Here is a 20,027-nt window from a genome sequence, read left to right as displayed (position 1 = left end):
GACGCGCTTGATTCCTGCCGGTTCCATAGTGAGAGCGGCGCGCCAGAGAAATTTTGGGCGGTGCGGCATATTAAATATATTATAAATAGTTTTTCCGCGTGAGAAATACAATGTGTGGTGGGAGTGCGTGACAAAAGACCGAAATGAGTGACTGTCACGCTCAATGCATGACACTTGAGAGCCCTGGAGAAGCAAGTTCACTACCTCCTTTCTTTAGAAATAAAATTCAGTGTATTAGACATATGCTGCAAATTAATTATCGAATCATAGTTCCTGAAAAAGCAATCTCTAGGTCAGGAACTACTTGTTACACTTGGCAACTATGCAGATCCAGAGTTCAAACTAAACATGATATAGCAGCATGCAGTCAATATGCATCAGAGAGCTGGAACAAATACTGTAAAGGCCTTGATACACAAAGGTGATCGTCGGCTGTCGATCTAGTTGGGCCGCCCTAGGTTTTGCGGTGAGTCACGCACCGTCGGCCTTTTTTTAGTTGATTCGCCATTGGTCTCTGCGTCTGTGCGAGGAATCCATCTCTTTGGCTGTTCACACGAGAAAACAAACGGTAGTGAGGAAAGCAAACAAACGACTGTGAGAGTGCACACATTTCTCATCTTCATCTCATCTGATCAATCCACATAGAGCTGTCAAAACTGGCCAAAAATGACTCACAAAGGTTTAAAGTATTAAAATATATTTATTTTTGCACACTATGTCCATAAGATGGCAAACAACGAGATACAGAACTACTTGTGTAGGTATAGGCTATTTATTTTAACATAAACATGTCTTATAAAAGATCTACATACCTACAAATTACAAAATAAACTAATAAAATAATTTCCTATACCATAAAATGTACTTTACACAAAAAACACTGGTTGTTTATAAAATCTGATGTTTTGAGTGCTTATATAAATAAGTGCTTCCATTCCTTATTAATGTTCGGGCAGCAAGGTTAGAAGTGGAGAGGAAACACTGGGACTTCCCAGATATTAAAAAAACTCCAGAAACAACCATATAAAGATTTAGTTTCACTTTCATTGTGTGCAGATATTTAACGGTGTGGTGTGACTCATATCTCCAAAGGAGCTGCAGGAGAACTCTTTTCTTTTTATTGTTGATATTTTGACAGGACAACAGATGTTCCAGAACCTTACGACATTCCATTCATAATTATGTTCCTTGTCCCCAATTTTCTTTTTATAGAACACAAAACAGAAGCATCTCTTAGACTACAACAGAGGGATCAATAATAGAAATCAGACTACTACCCAAATACTTCCCTTCTTTGATTAAATGAACTCAGGCTGCACCTGTCAGCCATTGAATACAATTTCAAAACGAGACACAGCTGTAGACAACACAAACCAAAGGTAACAATACCAGGAATACAAACCAATACAAATAAGATAAACAAACAAAAACAACACAAAATGTATTCAAAATTAAACAATAAATATGCCTTGATAGAACCAGAACAAGCCTACCAATCCATTATACCAGTTACCAGTAATAACAATCAGACAGACATTTCTTCTATTACATCCAAAAAGGAGAAAATATCTTCCTCCCCCTGACTCTCTAAGTAACCCGTTCAAAAGTAGCCTTTTGTTTTTACGTTAGCGTCACCACAGTCTCCCTTCATCACCATTAGTTCTTGGCCGTCTGCTTGGTGTGTCAGGGCTTTTAGATTTTAACAAACTCTGACTACCTTTAAAACCAGGATCAATACTTTGATGTTCTCCAATGATATGTTGATGAATAAAATTGACCTCAAGCACATGTTGCATCTATCAAGTAATTCTCTTTCTCTTTACACAAAATGTAATTTAGTGGTTTCTATTCATTCTGTACTTTAATGTTTAATGCGGTTCATGCATGTTATAAAGCACTCTGAATCTCCTTTGTGTATAATATGTGCTTTTCAAATAAACTTGCGTTGCCATCTCTTTGCTCTTGTTTATGCTTACTTGTTTCCATAGGTCAATGAGCAAATGATGAAAATCTAAAATGTCCTATATTAAAGAAATAATTGAAATTACTATATTATTAATTTACTACCAGTATATTAATAAACAGTAACATATTAGTGAACCAATACATTGTGAAATAATTTTAAAAGTCGTTAAATCATACCTAAAAGTTTATAATTTGAGGTACTTGTCTTTTCTTTTCATGCCACTTTCTACTTCTACTCCGTTACATTTCATAGAGAAATATTGTACTTTTTACTCCACTACATTAATGTGACAGCTTTAGTTACTTTACACATTAAAGGATAACTTGTCATGATGTGCAGGGAATGGTGGACCCAAACGCAGAGAGCTGGCAGAAGTTTAGTTGCTTGACGATTTATTAACAGAAAAAACCAGGGCAAATGCAAAAAGGGATCCAAAAATGCAAAAATGCAAAAAACAAGAGACACCAGAGGCCTGTACTACAAATCAAGATCAACATGCCCTGGATTCAGTTACCCAGCTTCACTAACCCTAACAACCGCGGTCCATCATAAGCTGTGTCACGACGGTGGTTAACAACTAGTTCAGTCAACCCAGGGTTTCACAATCCAGCGGCGCACGCATTCACATAAAAGAGGTGTTTGAACAGCACGACCAATCACAAACATCTACCAGAGCCGCATATTTTATATAAGAAGAGCAAATTATAATTCTATATAGATATGAAGAACACTGACATAGTTTTACAGGCAAAACGCAATACAGTTACTGCTTCCTAAAACAGGAGGAAAGCTGGCAAAAAAATAGCCGATGCTTTAAATGCGTAAATCACAACGCATATCAATATCTTCTCCATCAGTCAGGACCAAGATCTGACCATAATTACACTTGTGCTTTCCATAAACTGTCGTTGCTTTAGCCTATTATTTCAGTTGCAACCCTGGCAGTGGAAGTGATCGTGAGAGCAAATAAAATATATAAAAACATAATTCAAACCGCTTTGGGCATTGGCAACACACGGCTCAACAAGGCGACAAATAGCCAATATGTAATTCCCTCCCATTAAATATTTTAACTTTGAATATTTTAAGAACGGTGACGCCGTTAATCAAACAAGTATTGATTGGTCAGTAGGCGGTGCTTTAACACCGGTTGAACTCTAATATCCAACATAACCTGCTCCCGACCAGGTTAGGTGTTCAGCATAAGTTACCACGGCGATTTAACCCGGTAACGACTGATCCACCGTCGTGGTACAGAAAACCCTGGGTTGAACCTGAAGTTACCTCGGTAACGCAAAATCTTGCTTCATAGTACAGACCTCAGGAGTACCAACAGTGGTAGGCAAAAACAAGTCCAGAAAGAATATCAAACAAAAACACAGGATATCAAAAACCGGGAACACATAGACCACAGGGAAGGGTTTACCACACTGATACTGACTGAAACACACTTACAGCAACCAAAATGTTGTGACAACAGGCAAAGGGAATGCAGAAACTAAATACACAGGGTAAATGAGAAAAGAGGAACAGGTGACACTAGGGCTGGGGAACATGTGCAACACATTAGGAGTGGGCAGGGTAATCAAAAAGGCGGGAAAACACAGGAAGTAAAACTAGACAAGACAAGGGAGAAAAACAGACTGTCAAAATAAAACAAGAAACAGAACTATACACAACAGGGAACAGAAATATACACAACAAAAATATAAACCACAGAGAACAGAAATATACACAACCACAACATAACCACCGTTTTTTCAACCCCTATGTTTCTATGTTTCTGTGTCTAAGTGACTGATGGAACAACATTCTTTGACATTGGTTCAGTGTTAAGGGAGATCGCTGCAGTTGGCAGCAGCGAAACAAGCTACAATGTAAGTTAATAGGACAATTGTCCAGCTTGTATTTACCTTCACAAAAGTGCTTGTTTTGCCACTGACAGGCTCAGATTAATATTCTAAGTGTCTGACAACATTATAGAAATGATTTCTAAGGAGGTCGACCTTTCTGTTACGGAGTTAGATCCTTTTTTAAAACATAAAAACATCCGCGCAATTGGGTTCGCTAAACCCACCAGACTCCGTGTAAATAAACAGTAATTTTAGCATCGTAAAATACATTTCATTTAAAGTCGACAGAAGCAAAACAACTCTAGTTTTGGTTGAAATAAACACATAGTTTACTGATTTACATGTTAAAATATGTTGGCTCTATACACGCTACAAGTATTGTTTTTTTAAATGGAGTCTGGTGGGTTTAGTGCTAGCAACTTCAGAGCTGTTAAACAGAAAGGTCTTAAAGGTAAAAGGTTTTAAAGGTCTATCTCTGTAGGGATCCTTTCTATAATGTTGTCAGACACTAAGAATATTAATCTGAGCCTGTCATCGGCAAAACAAGCACTTTTGTGAAGGTAAATACAAGCTGGACAATTGTATAGTACAATATGGTTGTAACACAAACAATCCGAGAGCGCAGGAGAAATCCGAGAGGAGAAGATTTGCAAGCGTGCAGAATCAGAGTGCGAGGAGAAGGGCTAAAGCTGAGAGCAGGAAATCTGTCGAAGCAACAACATAACTGAGTCCAAGCATAACGTTTGAGCAGAAGTCCAGCAAATCCAAGCTCGAGCAGTGGCTATTTGAGTGTGAGAGCAAGGTTTTGAGGGAAATGATTACAAAATCTGAACATAATATCGGTAAGAAATGCTCTCAAATTGAAAGAATGCGCTCTTGAATAAAGATAGGAATATAACTCCATAGGCCTGAAGTTAACTTTTTTGACCACCAGCCAGTATGAGAGTGGCAGAATCATGAGGACCTTAAGAGAATTGCTGCCATTTCTTGTAAATACTGAAGGGAAGGGGGAGCTTTGTGCGCCAGGGTCTGCAGTTAAGTGATAAGTGCTTCCATTTCCTGTTAGTGGTCGGGGAGGGCCACATATAAAGCTTTAGTTTCACTTTCATTATGTGCAGCTATTCCTGGGTGTGGTTTGGCTCATATATAGAGCCTTTCCAAAGGAGCTGCAGGAGACACACTCTGAACTCTGTCTTTACTTCAGCTGTAGTATCTACTCCGTACTCTTTAACCCAAACATGGACAGGAACTATTACAACCTAAACATGGATAGCAATGTTGGTAAGTCATGATGCTGTATCAATTTTAATAATTTGTTATATTTTTAATGTTTTGATCACTATTACAAATAATTTTATCACAGTGATCACTGCTGAATCTAATGTATGTAATGTCTTTGTGTAGCTCCTATAGACTAATGCTTCCATAGACATAGCCTACTGGGTAGTTCAACTTCAAAGGATTTTACTCTTTAACAAAAAGGTCTATCTCTGTATGGATCCTTACCATAATGTTATCAGACAGAATAATAATCTGAGCCTGTCAGTGTTAAGAACAAAACTTATGGTGGATGGAAATTGACGATGTCTATTTGCCGTATATGATTACATTACAGCCCGGTTTGTGGCTGCCGGTTACAGCGTTCTTGCTCAATACTGGACCAATTTCAAAGATTCTTGTACACATTAGTCACTTAGACACTAATGCATGGGGTACTTTAAAATACCTGGTGCCTTTTCCTGTAAATATTGAACTAAACAAGATATGGAAGCCATATTAGATCATGGAAAGAAAGCCAAATAAGCCAACATTATGAGCCACTTTGTAAATATTCACAATTAGATTTCCTGTAGGACTAACTACAATGCATGTACAACCTGATTCTTATTCAGTGTCACGCATTCTTCTACACAGGTTGGAGCAGAAATAATGAGAATATGAGGATAGTGATGGTGGGGAAGACAGGAATTGGGAAGAGTGCCACTGGAAACACCATTCTGGGACGACAGTGCTTTGAATCAAAGTTCAGTGCAAAGTCTATGACTGTAGACTGTTCCAAGGGCAAAGCTGTGGTGGATGGGCAACAGGTGGCTGTTATCGACACCCCGGGCCTGTTTGACACCAGGTTTGGCATGGATAAAACAACTGAAGATATGAGCCAGTGCATCTCTTATGCTGCTCCTGGACCCCATGTGTTCCTGGTGGTCATCCGGCTGGGCAGATACACCGAAGAGGAAAAGCAGACAGTGCAAAGGATTCAAGAAATCTTTGGACAGGCTGCAGACAGATACAGCATGGTTCTCTTTACTCATGGGGACCTTCTTGAAGACACAACTATTGAAGACTTCTTGATGGAATGCTCAGACCTGCAAGAACTCGTGACCAGATGTAATGGCCAGTACCATGTCTTCAATAATAAGCTGAAGGATCGCTCTCAGGTCACTGAGCTGCTCCAGAAGATCAGAAATTTAAACCAGAAGAACGGAGGAAGCCACTACACAAACAAGATGTTCCAAGAGGCCGAGAGGGCAGTCGAAGAGGAGAAACAACGCATCCTGAAAGAGAAAGAAGAACAAATACGCAAAGAAAAAGAAGAATTGGAGAGAAAACTTCAGGAAAAATATGAAAAACAGATGAAGAAAATGAATGAACAACTTCAGGCTGAGAGAGAGAGGGAGAGGAAAGAGAGAGAGGAGGAGAGGAAGAGGGAGAGGCAGGAAATGAATGAGGAGAGAAAGAGGGAGAAGGAGGAGAGAGAAGCAGAGAGAAAGAGAGACAGAGAAGAGAAAGAAAGAGAGTATGCAAACATGATGATTAAAATGAAGGAACAGCATGAGAAAGAACTGAGAGAGGAAAAAGAAAAGTTGCAGAAAAGACATGAAAGTGAGGCCAGAGAGGAAGCTGAGGAGTTTAATCCATTGTATCCTCTGGTAGTAGCTGCTGAAGCAATAGTTGATGCTGGCAAGGTGGCCATTAATGCTGGCCAGAAGATGGTTGTAGGAATTAGTTCTTTGGGAAAAACAATTAGGGGATTGTTCACAAAGTGAGTGATTCAGGCAGCACAACTACAGAGGAACCCTCTAGAAGCTCCTACACAAGAATATATGAAACAATTATTTCATCCACAGAACTAAAATCACTATTTACTTTTTTATTATTTGAGTGAATGATAATAAAGCTAATTGTATTTGTTAAAGTAGAGCTATATACTGTAGGTTAGTAAGGCTAGTTCACTCCGTGGTTCACTCATCATATCATACTCTCACACTGCCATCTAGTGTTCCTTTGGCATTATTTTACAGTTTTTTCCAACTGCTTACACACATCTCACAATGAAGCATTTGCATCAAATGACAAACACTTTTTTCATAATAGTACATTTTTGGATATACCATGTACACACTGTTGTTCTAAATCTAAAGCTCTTTTGTCTTTCATAGGCTTATAGCTACATTTACAATGTTCTAGAGAGAAAGTCATCTGCTGAGAGGGGTTGAAAAGTGCACTGAAAAAACAACGTAATGTTACAGTAAAACAGTGCGTGTTTGTGTGGCGGGGGGGGGGGGGGGGTATGCACAAACAAGTCTGATTGATTAGTAATGCTGAAATAGTCATTAGATAGTTGCATGCAGTATGGACGCAACTGTAAAGCTATTCAAGATGGGCTTCTCTCATTGGTCAATCCGTGGTTGATCACATGATGAATAAGTGTGGCCCTGATCTCATCAGAGATGGCTCTCCTTCCTCTTCTTCCCTCCTCCTCCTCCTCCTCGTTGTCGTCCCCTGTCTGTCCCTCCTCCTCCTCCTCCTCCTCCTCCTCCTCCTCCTCCACCTCCTCCTCCTCCTCCTCCTCCTCCTCCTCCTCCTCGTTGTCGTCCCCTGTCTCCTCCTCCTCGCTGTCGTCCCCTGTCTCCTCCTCCTCCTCCTCCTCCTCCTCCTCGTTGTCGTCCCCTGTCTCCTCCTCCTCCTCCTCCTCCTCCTCCTCGTTGTCGTCCCCTGTCTGTCCCTCCTCCTCCTCCTCCTCCTCCTCATTCTCCTCCTCCTCGTTGTCGTCCCCTGTCTCCTCCTCCTCCTCCTCCTCCTCCTCCTCGTTGTCGTCCCCTGTCTCCTCCTCCTCGCTGTCGTCCCCTGTCTCCTCCTCCTCCTCCTCCTCCTCCTCCTCCTCCTCCTCGTTGTCGTCCCCTGTCTCCTCCTCCTCCTCCTCCTCCTCCTCCTCCTCGTCCCCTGTCTCTCCCTCCTCCTCCTCCTCCTCCTCCTCCTCCTCCTCGTCCCCTGTCTCTCCCTCCTCCTCCTCTTGCTCTCTGTCTATTGTTGGCATCCATTGTTCAAACAGGTAATCTGACCTTTGACCTCTGTATAGGCCTACTAAAGCAGTGATTGGTTAGTGTTTAGTTATGACATAATGTGTTTGCACATGTGAGGAGTGTGTGTGTGCCCTGGTAAATAAGTGTAGCATTTTGATTGGTTGTGTTTGGAAAAGGAAAGCTAGTCACTTCCTGTTAGATTTTTGTGTCTTAGGAATAGAATTGTGGGTAGTGTTTTGAAAAAAATGTTTCATTCAATTGAAAACTGAGTGAAAGGCTGAGAAATAGTTTATGGTTTTGGAGATTCTGTGTGTAGTTTCAACACGGTCTCACTGCAGTTCGTGAAATGGTCACGTTATTTTTAATCTATTGATTTGTGTACCCAGACACGTTTCTCTCGGGTTTTTTTTCGTGGTGGTGAGTGCAATTATGGAGGTTATGGAGCCGTGGTCTCTGGGGGACGTGCGGAAAAAAACAACGGGGAAATTAAACGTCTACGCGCGGGACACAAACCCCGGTCTCCTGGGTGAAAGTCCTGTGTTGTTTGACCCATCCACCCCCCCAACCGACCTCCCTACGCGGATTTTCGGCTTTTCATACTACTCGCTACCGTAGTCGTGCTGTGATCACGAAAGATGCTTCCCATTGAAATACATTAGTTTAAAAATCGTGCTCATCACCACAAAAAAACCCCGACAGAAACGTGTCTGGGTACACAAATCCATAAATTTAAATAACGTGACCATTTCACGAACTGATGTGAGACTAGGTTGGTAGTTTTGCACTTTGAGTGAGACGTTTCAAAAATTGTGTAACATGAAAAGATTTTGTGTGTAAGCAGTTGGAAAAAACTGTAATATGGAGACGTAGACCTGTCTCTCTCAGCACCCTGGTTGGTGCTAGACTGAGCCCCCCAGCAAGCCAGCAAGCTAACTAGCCGACCAGCAGAGAGATGAACAGTCTGGTTGGTAGTTACTGTATGTCCAAATTAAGTTTTACTTTATTTTCTGAGCCCACTAGACGGTGCTCTCTGTTTATAACAAAGGGTTGAAAACAATGTGAGAGAAGCAGAGGGACCATATAGACTCTGTGCTGCCACTGCTGATTTAGGCAAACACTGTTTAGTTGTAGGTATCAGAGATATGGATATGGAGAGTTATTTCCTCTCACCCAGGGGCAGAACCTACGTGGTAGTTGGCCGTCGGCGTTAGTCTTTGTGATATGTTCAAGTGCACTTTTTTAGCCGATACAAAAGGGGATGTGTGGTGTCACCACAGTCTCCCTTCATCACCATTAGTTCTTGGCCGTCTGCTTGGTGTGTCAGGGCTTTTAGATTTTAACAAACTCTGACTACCTTTAAAACCAGGATCAATACTTTGATGTTCTCCAATGCCATTCAAATGGACCTCAAGCACATGTTGCATTAATCAAGTAATTCTCTTTCTCTTTACACAAAATATAATCAGTGGTTTCTATTCATTCTGTACTTTAATGTTTAATGTGGTTCATGCATGTTATAAAGCACTCTGAATCTCCTTTGTGTATAATATGTGCTATTCAAATAAACTTGCTTTACCATCTCTTGGCTCTTGTTTATGTTTACTTGTTTACATAGGTCAATGAGCAAATGATGAAAATCTAAAATGTCCTATATTAAATAAATAATTCAAATGACTATATTATTAATTTACTATATTAATAAACAGTAGCATATTAGTGAACCAATACATTGTGAAATAATTTTAAGTTGTGAAATTATAACTAATTGAAAATACGGGTTCACGATGATGCTACCCATGTACCGTTACCTGACTGGTTAGTAGTGAATCTGAGTCCACTGAAGGGGGTCCGATAAGAACCAGACAAGTGTCACTTCTTAATTATCCTTTATTGCCTCACAATCAACACGCTCATTTCTCCAACAGTACATGGATGCCTACATGGAGGTGTGGTTCTGAAATGATACAAGTACAAAGTAAATACTGGGTATGATCCTAGAACTAAGTTACAAATAAACCATTAACTTAAATCCCAAATTCAATAGACAGCATTCAGTACATCTGTATATCTAAATCCTTACCAGTTATACACATATGGGCTAACAGTTAACATTTACATAGAAACTATCATACACATTTAAATGCCCTCTGTAAATTGACAGTATTATATGGCTATGCTCCCCCCTGCTGGTAGGGGCAGTTCATTACAATTTGACCTACTTCCACTTAACTGCCGTAAAGTCTACACTCAATAAAATCTCTGTGATCTGCGTAACTACAGCACTGTGGAACATTTGCCTCCAACAGAGCGACAATAATAACCCATTGTACCATCATTACTGAGATTAAACTACACTCTCAGTTATATTTACACTGAACAACGCATTCAACAAACAGAAACAGAACTCCTGCAGTGCACAGGAACAGATGCGCAAATATTAGGTTACACATGAAATAGCCAAGGGGGTAAGCGTCTCCTCACAACCCTAACCTCCTATGGCGCCATTTTGATGCTAATAAGCACTCACCCCCTGTTAGCATTCCATTGACTCCCATTCATTTTGACGTCACTTTGACAGAGAATAACTTTACATCTGAAGAGTTTAAAGACTCTATTTGTCCATTGTTTATTTCTAAAGAAACACCACAATGTATAAAATGCTCCATTACCTTGTACCTCACGTTATGGCTCCGTAGCAGACGTTTTTATAAAAATAGGCTAACGATTGGGTCATAACCACGAGACTTACTGTCTCATAGTAGAGGAATTATCGTATAGTACAGAAAAAGCTCGCAGACATTTTTGACTTACATTAGCTGTTTAAGATTAATTACTAATGTTAACTAGCATTTTAGTTAGCAATAATTAGCCTGACAGAGCATGACCTTACCGCATGCCGATACGTTACTAGTCCAGATAGAGCGAGCCACTGATGACAGGGAGAGAGAGAGTGTATCGCTACAGCCAATCCAGTCTGCTCAAAGTAATGGTCTTTTTTACACTAATAATTCGAGGTACTCGTACTTTAAGGGAGTCTTTTCTTTTCATGCCACTTTCTACTTTTACACCTCTACATTTCAGAGAGAAATATTGTACTTTTTACTCCACTACATTCATCTGTTACAGCTTTAGTTACTTTACACATTAATATTTTTTCCACAAAAACACCGGTTCTTTATAAAATCTGATGTTTTGAGTGATAATATAAATTAGTGCTTCCATTTCTTGTTAATGGTCGGGAGAGCAAGGTTAGAAGTGGAGAGGAAACACTGGGACTTCCTGGATATTAAAAACCTCCAGAAACAACCATATAAAGATTTAGTTTCACTCTCATTGTGTGCAGCTCTTTAACCCTTGTGTTGTCTTCCATTGGACCATGCACTTGTCGTCCTCCCGGGTCAAATGAAAATCTTCACTTTACAATGTTTTTGTCTCTTTTTCGACCCTTTTGCGCATTTTTTCCAATGTTGTTGGCCCCTTTTTCCCTCCATTTTACACTTCCTTTCACTACCATGTATGAGCATCACTAACACCAACTTATTACTAGTTTTACACTTATTTTTGGAATTCATGGTCAATAAACCTTATTTATAGGAAATTATACGTACTCCTGGAGATAAAAAAGCAGAAATTATGAATTATTCAGACTAATAATAAAGGTAGGATAATCCCAGAAGGGTATATGTCAACGTTCAGTCAGGATACTGTTTTGAAACATTACAGGCCTCTGGTGTGTGAAAACATGGAGGCCACAATAATAAAAGATTTGTTGCTGTTTTCTTATGCGAGCATACAAACAGCAACCGGTGGTTTTTGTGGAAAAATCTTAATGTGTAAAGTAACTAAAGCTGTCAGATGAATGTAGTGCAGTAAAAAGTACAATATTTCTCTCTGAAATGTAGTGGAGTAGAAGTAGAAAGTGGCATGAAAAGAAAAGGCTCACTTAAAGTACAAGTACCTCAAATTATTGGTTATGATTTGAATGATATTGTGATGATTGAAAAAATTGTTCAAAATGTATTGGTTCACTTATATGCTACTGTTTATTAATATAGTAAATTAATAATATAGTCATTTGAATTATTTATTTAATATAGGACATTTTAGATTTTCATCATTTGCTCATTGACCTATGTAAACAAGTAAACATAAACAAGAGCCAAGAGATGGTAAAGCAAGTTTATTTGAATAGCACATATTATACACAAAGGAGATTCAGAGTGCTTTATAACATGCATGAACCACATTAAACATTAAAGTACAGAATGAATAGAAACCACTGATTATATTTTGTGTAAAGAGAAAGAGAATTACTTGATTGATGCAACATGTGCTTGAGGTCCATTTGAATGGCATTGGAGAACATCAAAGTATTGATCCTGGTTTTAAAGGTAGTCAGAGTTTGTTTAAATCTAAAAGCCCTGACACACCAAGCAGACGGCCAAGAACTAATGGTGATGAAGGGAGACTGTGGTGACGCCACACATCCCCTTTTGTCTCGACCAAAAGATTGCACTTGAACATATCACAAAGACTAATGCCGACGGCCAACTACCACGTAGGTTCTGCACCTGGGTGAGAGGAAATAACTCTCCATGCCAGCAGCCGGCGGTCATCTAATCATCATTCAAAAAGGGAAACCGGATACAAACGTTGCTCTGATACCTACAACTAAACAGTGTTTGCCTAAATCAGCAGTGGCAGCACAGAGTCTATATGGTCCCTCTGCTTCTCTCACATTGTTTTCAACCCTTTGTTATAAACAGAGAGTGGGCTCAGAAAATAAAGAAAATGCTTCATTTGGACATACAGTAACTACCAACCAGACTGTTCATCTCTCTGCTGGTCGGCTAGTTAGCTTGCTGGCTAGATGGGGAGCTCAGTCTAACACCAACCAGGGTGCAGAGAGAGACATGTCTACGTCTTTATATTACATTTTATGGTATGGGACATTATTTTATTATTTATTATTATTACTCCAACAAAGGTTTGTCTTAATATCACATCTTTATTTCTTGTTCAGTGTAGCACATGAGCACATAGATAACTTGTTCTTGAGTGGCATCAGTTATCAACATAACCCATGAAATAAAGTCTTTGTGACAAACTGTGACCAACAGGAACAAAATCAAATAACATAAGGATTTACTACAATACATTCATGTAAATCTGACAAAAAACAGAACAAAAATAAAATAGTTTATATGTATAGTAAAATGATAACTTGCATTATGGAATATCTCCTTGGGCTTTATTAAAATAATGCCAAAGGAACACTAGATGGCAGTGTGAGAGTATGATATGATGAGTGAACCATGGAGTGAACTAGCCTTACTAACCTACAGTATATAGCTCTACTTTAACAAATACAATTAGCTTTATTATCATTCACTAAGATAATAAAAAAGTAAATAGTGATTTTAGTTCTGTGGATGAAATAATTGTTTCATATATTCTTGTGTAGGAGCTTCTAGAGGGTTCCTCTGTAGTTGTGCTGCCTGAATCACTCACTTTTTGAACAATCCCCCAATTATTTTTCTAAAAGATGTAATTGCTCCAACTACCTTCATGCCAGCATCAACTAGTGCTAACAGATGATACAACAGATTAAACCTCTCAGCTTCCTCTCTGGCCACATGTTCATGTCTTTTCTGCAACTTTTCTTTTTTCTCTCTCAGTTCTCTGTCATGCTGTTCCTTCATCATGTTTGCATACTCCCTTTCTTTCTCTTCTCTGTCTCTCTTTCTCTCTGCTTCTCTCTCCTCCTCCTCCCTCTTTCTCTCCTCATTCATTTCCTGTGTCTCCCTCTTCCTCTCCTCCTCTCTCTCTTTCCTCTCCCTCTCTCTCTCAGCCTGAAGTTGTTCGTTCATTTTCTTCATCTCTTCTTCATATTCTTCCTGAAGTTTTCTCTCCAATTCCTCTTTTTCTTTGCATATTTGCTCTTCTTTCTCTTTCAGGATGCGTTGTTTCTCCTCTTCGACTGCCCTCTCGGCCTCTTGGAACATCTCGGTTGTGTAGTGGCTTCCTCCGTTCTTCTGGTTTAAATTTCTGATCTTCTGGAGCAGCTCAGTGACCTGAGAGCGATCCTTCAGCTTATTATTGAAGACATGGTACTGGCCATTACATCTGGCCACGAGTTCTTGCAGGTCTGAGCATTCCATCAAGAAGTCTTCAATAGTTGTGTCAAGTTGGTCCCCATGAGTAAAGAGAACCATGCTGTATCTGTCTGCAGCCTGTCCAAAGATTTCTTGAATCCTTTGCACTGTCTGCTTTTCCTCGTCGGTGTATCTGCCCAGCCGGATGACCACCAGGAACACATGGGGTCCAGGAGCAGCATAAGATAAGCACTGGCATATATCTTTAGTTGTTTTATCCTTGCCAAACCTGGTGTCAAACAGGCCTGGGGTGTCGATAACAGCAACCTGTTGCCCATCCACCACAGCTTTGTCCTTGGAACAGTCTACAGTCATAGACTTTGCACTAAACTTTGAGTCAAAGCACTGTCGTCCCAGAATGGTGTTTCCACTGGCACTCTTCCCAACTCCTGTCTTCCCCACCATCACTATCCTCATATCCTCATTATTTCTGCTCCAACCTGTGTAGAAGAATGTGTGACACTGAATAAGAATCAGGTTGTACATGCATTGTAGTTAATCCTACAGGAAATCCTATTGTGAATATTTACAACGTGGTTGATAAAGTTGGCTTATTTAGCTTTCTTTCCATGATCTAATATGGCTTCCATATATTGTTTAGTTCACTATTTACAGGAAAAGGCACAAGGTATTTTAAAGTACCCCATGCATTAGTGTCTAAGTGACTAATGTGTACCAGAATCTTTGAAATTGGTCCAGTATTGAGCAAGAACGCTGTAACCGGCAGCCACAAACTGGGCTGTAATGTTATCATATACGGCAATTAGACATAGTCAATTTCCATCCACCATAAGTTTTGGTCTTGCCTCTGACAGGCTCAGATTATTATTCTGTCTGATAACATTATGGTAAGGATCCATACAGAGATAGACCTTTTTGTTAAAGAGTAAAATCCTTTTAAGTGTAACTACCCAGTAGGCTATGTCTATGGAAGAATTAGTCTATAGGAGCTACACAAAGACATTACATACATTAGATTCAGCTGTGATCACTGTTATAAAATTATTTATAATAATGATCAAAACATTAAAAATATAACAAATTATTAAAATGGATACAGCATCATGACTTACCAACATTGCTGTCCATGTTTAGGTTGTAATAGTTCCTTTCCCTGTTTGGGTTAAAGAGTACGGAGTAGATACTACAGCTGAAGTAAAGACAGAGTTCAGAGTGTGTCTCCTGCAGCTCCTTTGGAAAGGCTCTATATATGAGCCAAACCACACCCAGGAATAGCTGCACATAATGAAAGTGAAACTAAAGCTTTATATGTGGCCCTCCCCGACCATTACAGTTTTTTTTTCAACTGCTTACACACAAAATCTTTTCATGTCACACAATATTTGAAACCTCTCACTCAAAGTGCAAAACTACACAGCAAATCTCCAAAACCATAAACTATTTCTCAGTCTTTAACTCAGTTTTCAAATGCATAAAACACTTTTTTCAAAACATTACACACAATTCTCTACCTAAGACACTAAAATCTAAGAGGAAGTGACTAGCTTTCCTTTTCTAAACACAACCAATCAAAATGCTACACTTATTTACCAGGGCACACACACACACACACTCCTCACATGTGCAAACACATTATGTCATAACTAAACACTAACCAATCACTGCTTTAGTATAGGCCTATACAGAGGTCAAAGGTCCGATTACCTGTTTGAAAAATGGATGCCAACAATAGACAGAGAGCAAGAGGAGGAGGAGGGAGAGACAGGGGACGAGGAGGAGGAGGAGGAGGAGGAGACAGGAGACGACAACGAGGAGGAGGAGGTGGAGGAGGAGGAGGGAGAGACGGGACAACAACGAGGAGGAGGAGGGAGAGGGAAGAAGAGGCAGAGTTACTCTTACAAACGTGATGTTTTGTCCAATACATATTTTCTGTTTTACTGTAACATTATATTGTTTACAACACACTTTTCAACCCCTCTCAGCAGATAACTTTCTCTCTAGAACTTTGTAAACGTAGATATACGTCTATGAAAGACAAAAGAGCTTTAGATTTAGAACAACAGTGTGTACATGGTATATCCAAAAATGTACTATTATGAAAAAAGTGTTTGTCATTTGATGCAAATGGTTCATTGTGAGATGTGTTTATGGTATTTTGAATGCAGTGTTTCATGTTGAATGAGATGTGAGGCATTTAGCATTTTGTGTGTTCAGTTTTGGGAATTGTGTGTAGAGTTTTGAAAATGGGAGACGGTTTTGAAAACGTGTGTAAGCAGTTGGAAAAAACTGTAACAAGAAATGGAAGCACTTATCACTTAACTGTAGACGCTGCTGCACAAAGCAGAAAGCCCCCCCTTCCCTTCAGTATTTATAAGAAATGGCAGCAGTTCTCTTACGCCCTGTTTACACGATGACACTCGCGGGTGAAAACGCAAAAATATTTTATCACATGTGCTTTTCGTTTACACGGCGATGGCATTTTTGGGGCTTAAAAATGCAAAAAAGTGAAACCACCTTCCAGAGTGGAAATCTTAAAAACGCTCCACCGTCTCGTTCCCGTCTAAAGGGTAAAAACGCAAAAGTCTGAAGACAGCGGACATACATATAGAGTTTAGATTCTCTGGACCCGACCCAACCCACGGGCCAGGCCGATATTTTACGCCGCTATGATCGGGCCGGGCCGGGTCGGGCCCTTGATCAAGCATTTGTATTTTTATAATCATTCCTTTGTTAGCCAATTCGGTGGGGAGAAAGCTATGCCTCTCCAGTTTCTCCCGTAGCTCTGGGTAGATTACATGTCCTGCTCTGAGTGCGAGGTAAACTGTGCTACATCGTGTGTCCCCCATCTGCAGCACTGTTGTCGGCCAGTGCATCAGCATGCAGACTGTGGCGAAGGACAGTATTAATTAGGTGATCGAGACAAGAAAGTCTCCTGTATGGTTCAAGGGCTTTGATTATGTTGCTGCCTTCATCTGTTACCAACACTATTCAGCTGAGGGAGCTAGGGTAGTTTCTTCATTCGGATCCATTTGCGATCCATTCCATTCTGAATTAACAAACACCTATATACGGACCCACGTATTAAAAAAATTGTCGGATTTAAATCGGGCTCGGGCTCATAATTACAGACATAACGTGCACGGGCTCGGGTAGGGTCAGGCTTGATTTTTTTCTAAGCTCTAAATCCATATTGAAGAGTCACAATACATTATTCAAAGAAAACAATACAATAGCGCAGCAGCATCTTCCACACAACCTACTCAGCAATACCAGACGGTGTTGTGAGGAGGAAACGGAAGCTACGGCAACTCAGGAGGCTCAGTGCTGCAACATTTCTGCAGGAAACAATAGCAATATGGGTAGCACTGCATATTACGGCTAGGTAATAAGATGGTAATAGTGGGGTAACAGTGAGCTAATAAAGAGGCAATATATAGGTAAGAACATGTAATTACCAAAGTAATAACGTGGTAATACATCACAGTAATAAGATGTAATACTGGGGTAATAAGGTGATAAGGTAACAGACGTAATAACATGCAATTACCAATGTAATAAGTAGGAAAAGTTTGATAATAACTATATGTATATCTGGGTAATGGTAATATAGTTATATTAATATTGTAATAACATGGCAATAATGGGGTAATATATGGTGATGTTTTCACAGTATTATAGGCTACTATCAGCGCAATACCTTCCAAATTAGATAAAACTTCTTGGAATTTAAAATTGGTAATTACCATATTATAATGCTGAAATTCATCCACCCTTTATGTTCCAAAGATTTCGCTTTTGTTTCAAGGTAATATTTTACCTTGTGACTTCTTACCTGGAAACACTAGTTTCTGTGTAATAACCATGAATCAGTGCTGCAAAATGCAAAACTGCCTGTTTCTATTGTATTACATGGTAATATTAGAATAACAGAGGTGTAGTGATTACCTGGAAATGCTTCTGGTAGTTTCTGTGTAACAACAGCACAACTCTGAGTCTGGGCACAAACCTGTTACTGAACATCCATCCATCCATCCATCTTCTTCCGCTTATCCGGTAACGGGTCGCGGGGGTAGCAGCTCCAGCAGGGGACCCCAAACTTCCCTTTCCCGAGCCACATTAACCAGCTCCGACTGGGGGATCCCGAGGCGTTCCCAGGCCAGGTTGGAGATATAATCCCTCCACCTAGTCCTGGGTCTTCCCCGAGGCCTCCTCCCAGCTGGACGTGCCTGGAACACCTCCCTAGGGAGGCGCCCAGGGGGCATCCTTACCAGATGCCCGAACCACCTCAACTGGCTCCTTTCGACGCGAAGGAGCAGCGGCTCTACTCCGAGCTCCTCACGGATGACTGAGCTTCTCACCCTATCTCTAAGGGAGACGCCAGCCACCCTCCTGAGGAAACCCATTTCGGCCGCTTGTACCCTGGATCTCGTTCTTTCGGTCATGACCCAGCCTTCATGACCATAGGTGAGGGTAGGAACGAAAACTGACCGGTAGATTGAGAGCTTTGCCTTCTGGCTCAGCTCTCTTTTCGTCACAACGGTGCGATAAATGGAGTGTAATACCGCACCCGCTGCGCCGATTCTCCGACCAATCTCCCGCTCCATTGTCCCCTCACTCGCGAACAATACCCCAAGGTACTTGAACTCCTTCACTTGGGGTAAAGACTCATTCCCTACCTGGAGAAGGCACTCCATCGGTTTCCTGCTGAGAATCATGGCCTCAGATTTAGAGGTGCTGATCCTCATCCCAGCCGCTTCACACTCGGCTGCGAACCGATCCAGTGAGTGCTGAAGGTCACAGGCTGACGATGCCATCAGGACCACATCATCCGCAAAAAGCAGCGATGAGATCCCCAGCTCACCAAACTGCAACCCCTCTCCACCCCGACTATGCCTCGATATCCTGTCCATAAATACTACAAACAGGATTGGTGACAAAGCGCAGCCCTGGTGGAGGCCAACTCTCACCTGAAACAAGTCCGACTTACTGCCGAGAACCCGGACACAGCTCTCGCTTTGGTCGTACAGAGATTGGATGGCCCTGAGAAGGGACCCCCTCACCCCATACTCCCGCAGCACCTCCCACAGTATCTCCCGGGGGACCCGGTCATACGCCTTCTCCAGATCCACAACGCACATGTAGACCGGTTGGGCATACTCCCAGGCTCCCTCCAGGATCCTTGCGAGAGTAAAGATCTCGTCCGTTGTTCCACGACCAGGACGGAATCCGCATTGTTCCTCTTCAACCTGAGGTTCGACTATCGACCGAACCCTCCTTTCCAGCACCTTGGAGTAGACTTTACCGGGGAGGCTGAGAAGTGTGATACCCCTGTAATTGGCACACACCCTCTGGTCCCCCTTTTTGAAAAGGGGAACCACCACCTTAGGCACCGTCCCCGACTTCCACGCAATGTTGAAGAGGCGTGTCAACCAAGACAACCCCTCCACACCCAGAGCTTTAAGCATTTCTGGACGGATCTCATCAATCCCTGGGGCTTTGCCACTGTGGAGTTGTTTAACTACCTCAGCAACTTCCACCAGGGAAATTGACGACAATCCCCCATCATCCTCCAGCTCTGCCTCTACCATAGAGGGCGTATTAGTCGGATTTAGGAGTTCCTCAAAGTGCTCCTTCCACCGCCCTATTACCTCCTCAGTTGAGGTCAACAGCGTCCCATCCTTACTGTACACAGCTTGGATGGTTCCCCGCTTCCCCCTCCTGAGGTGGCGAACGGTTTTCCAGAAGCACCTTGGTGCCGACCGAAAGTCCTTCTCCATGTCTTCTCCGA

At 41.2% G+C, this 20,027-nt stretch overlaps 2 protein-coding genes across 3 annotated transcripts; one reads left to right on the top strand and one right to left on the bottom strand.

Moving 5' to 3' along the window:
• Positions 1-4,910: 4,910 nt before the first annotated feature.
• On the top strand, positions 4,911-6,509 carry LOC116060655 (GTPase IMAP family member 4-like; the record flags this gene model as incomplete). Its single annotated transcript, XM_031314354.2, has 2 exons — positions 4,911-5,100; positions 5,734-6,509. Coding segments are annotated over exons 1-2 (819 nt in total), but the record flags the coding sequence as incomplete, so codon positions are not given.
• A 6,609-nt stretch (positions 6,510-13,118) lies between these two features.
• On the bottom strand, positions 13,119-15,500 carry LOC116060538 (GTPase IMAP family member 4-like). Of its 2 annotated transcripts, XM_031314149.2 has the most exons (3): positions 15,408-15,474; positions 15,352-15,376; positions 13,119-14,718 (listed from the first exon to the last, which is right to left on the bottom strand). In XM_031314149.2, the coding sequence occupies exons 2-3, from the start codon at positions 15,365-15,367 to the stop codon at positions 13,631-13,633; spliced, it is 1,104 nt and encodes a 367-aa protein (XP_031170009.1). In that variant the 5' UTR covers positions 15,368-15,376; positions 15,408-15,474; the 3' UTR covers positions 13,119-13,630. The 2 variants fall into 2 exon arrangements, with proteins under 2 accessions (XP_031170009.1, XP_031170010.1); XM_031314150.2 differs by having other exon boundaries at positions 15,352-15,500.
• Positions 15,501-20,027: the final 4,527 nt, after the last annotated feature.

The sequence above is a fragment of the Sander lucioperca genome, chromosome 4 (genome assembly GCF_008315115.2).
Source record: "Sander lucioperca isolate FBNREF2018 chromosome 4, SLUC_FBN_1.2, whole genome shotgun sequence".
Classification (NCBI taxonomy): domain Eukaryota; kingdom Metazoa; phylum Chordata; class Actinopteri; order Perciformes; family Percidae; genus Sander; species Sander lucioperca.
The sequence above is the reverse complement of the archived record's forward strand: the minus strand, read 5'-3'. Positions and strand labels throughout refer to the sequence as shown.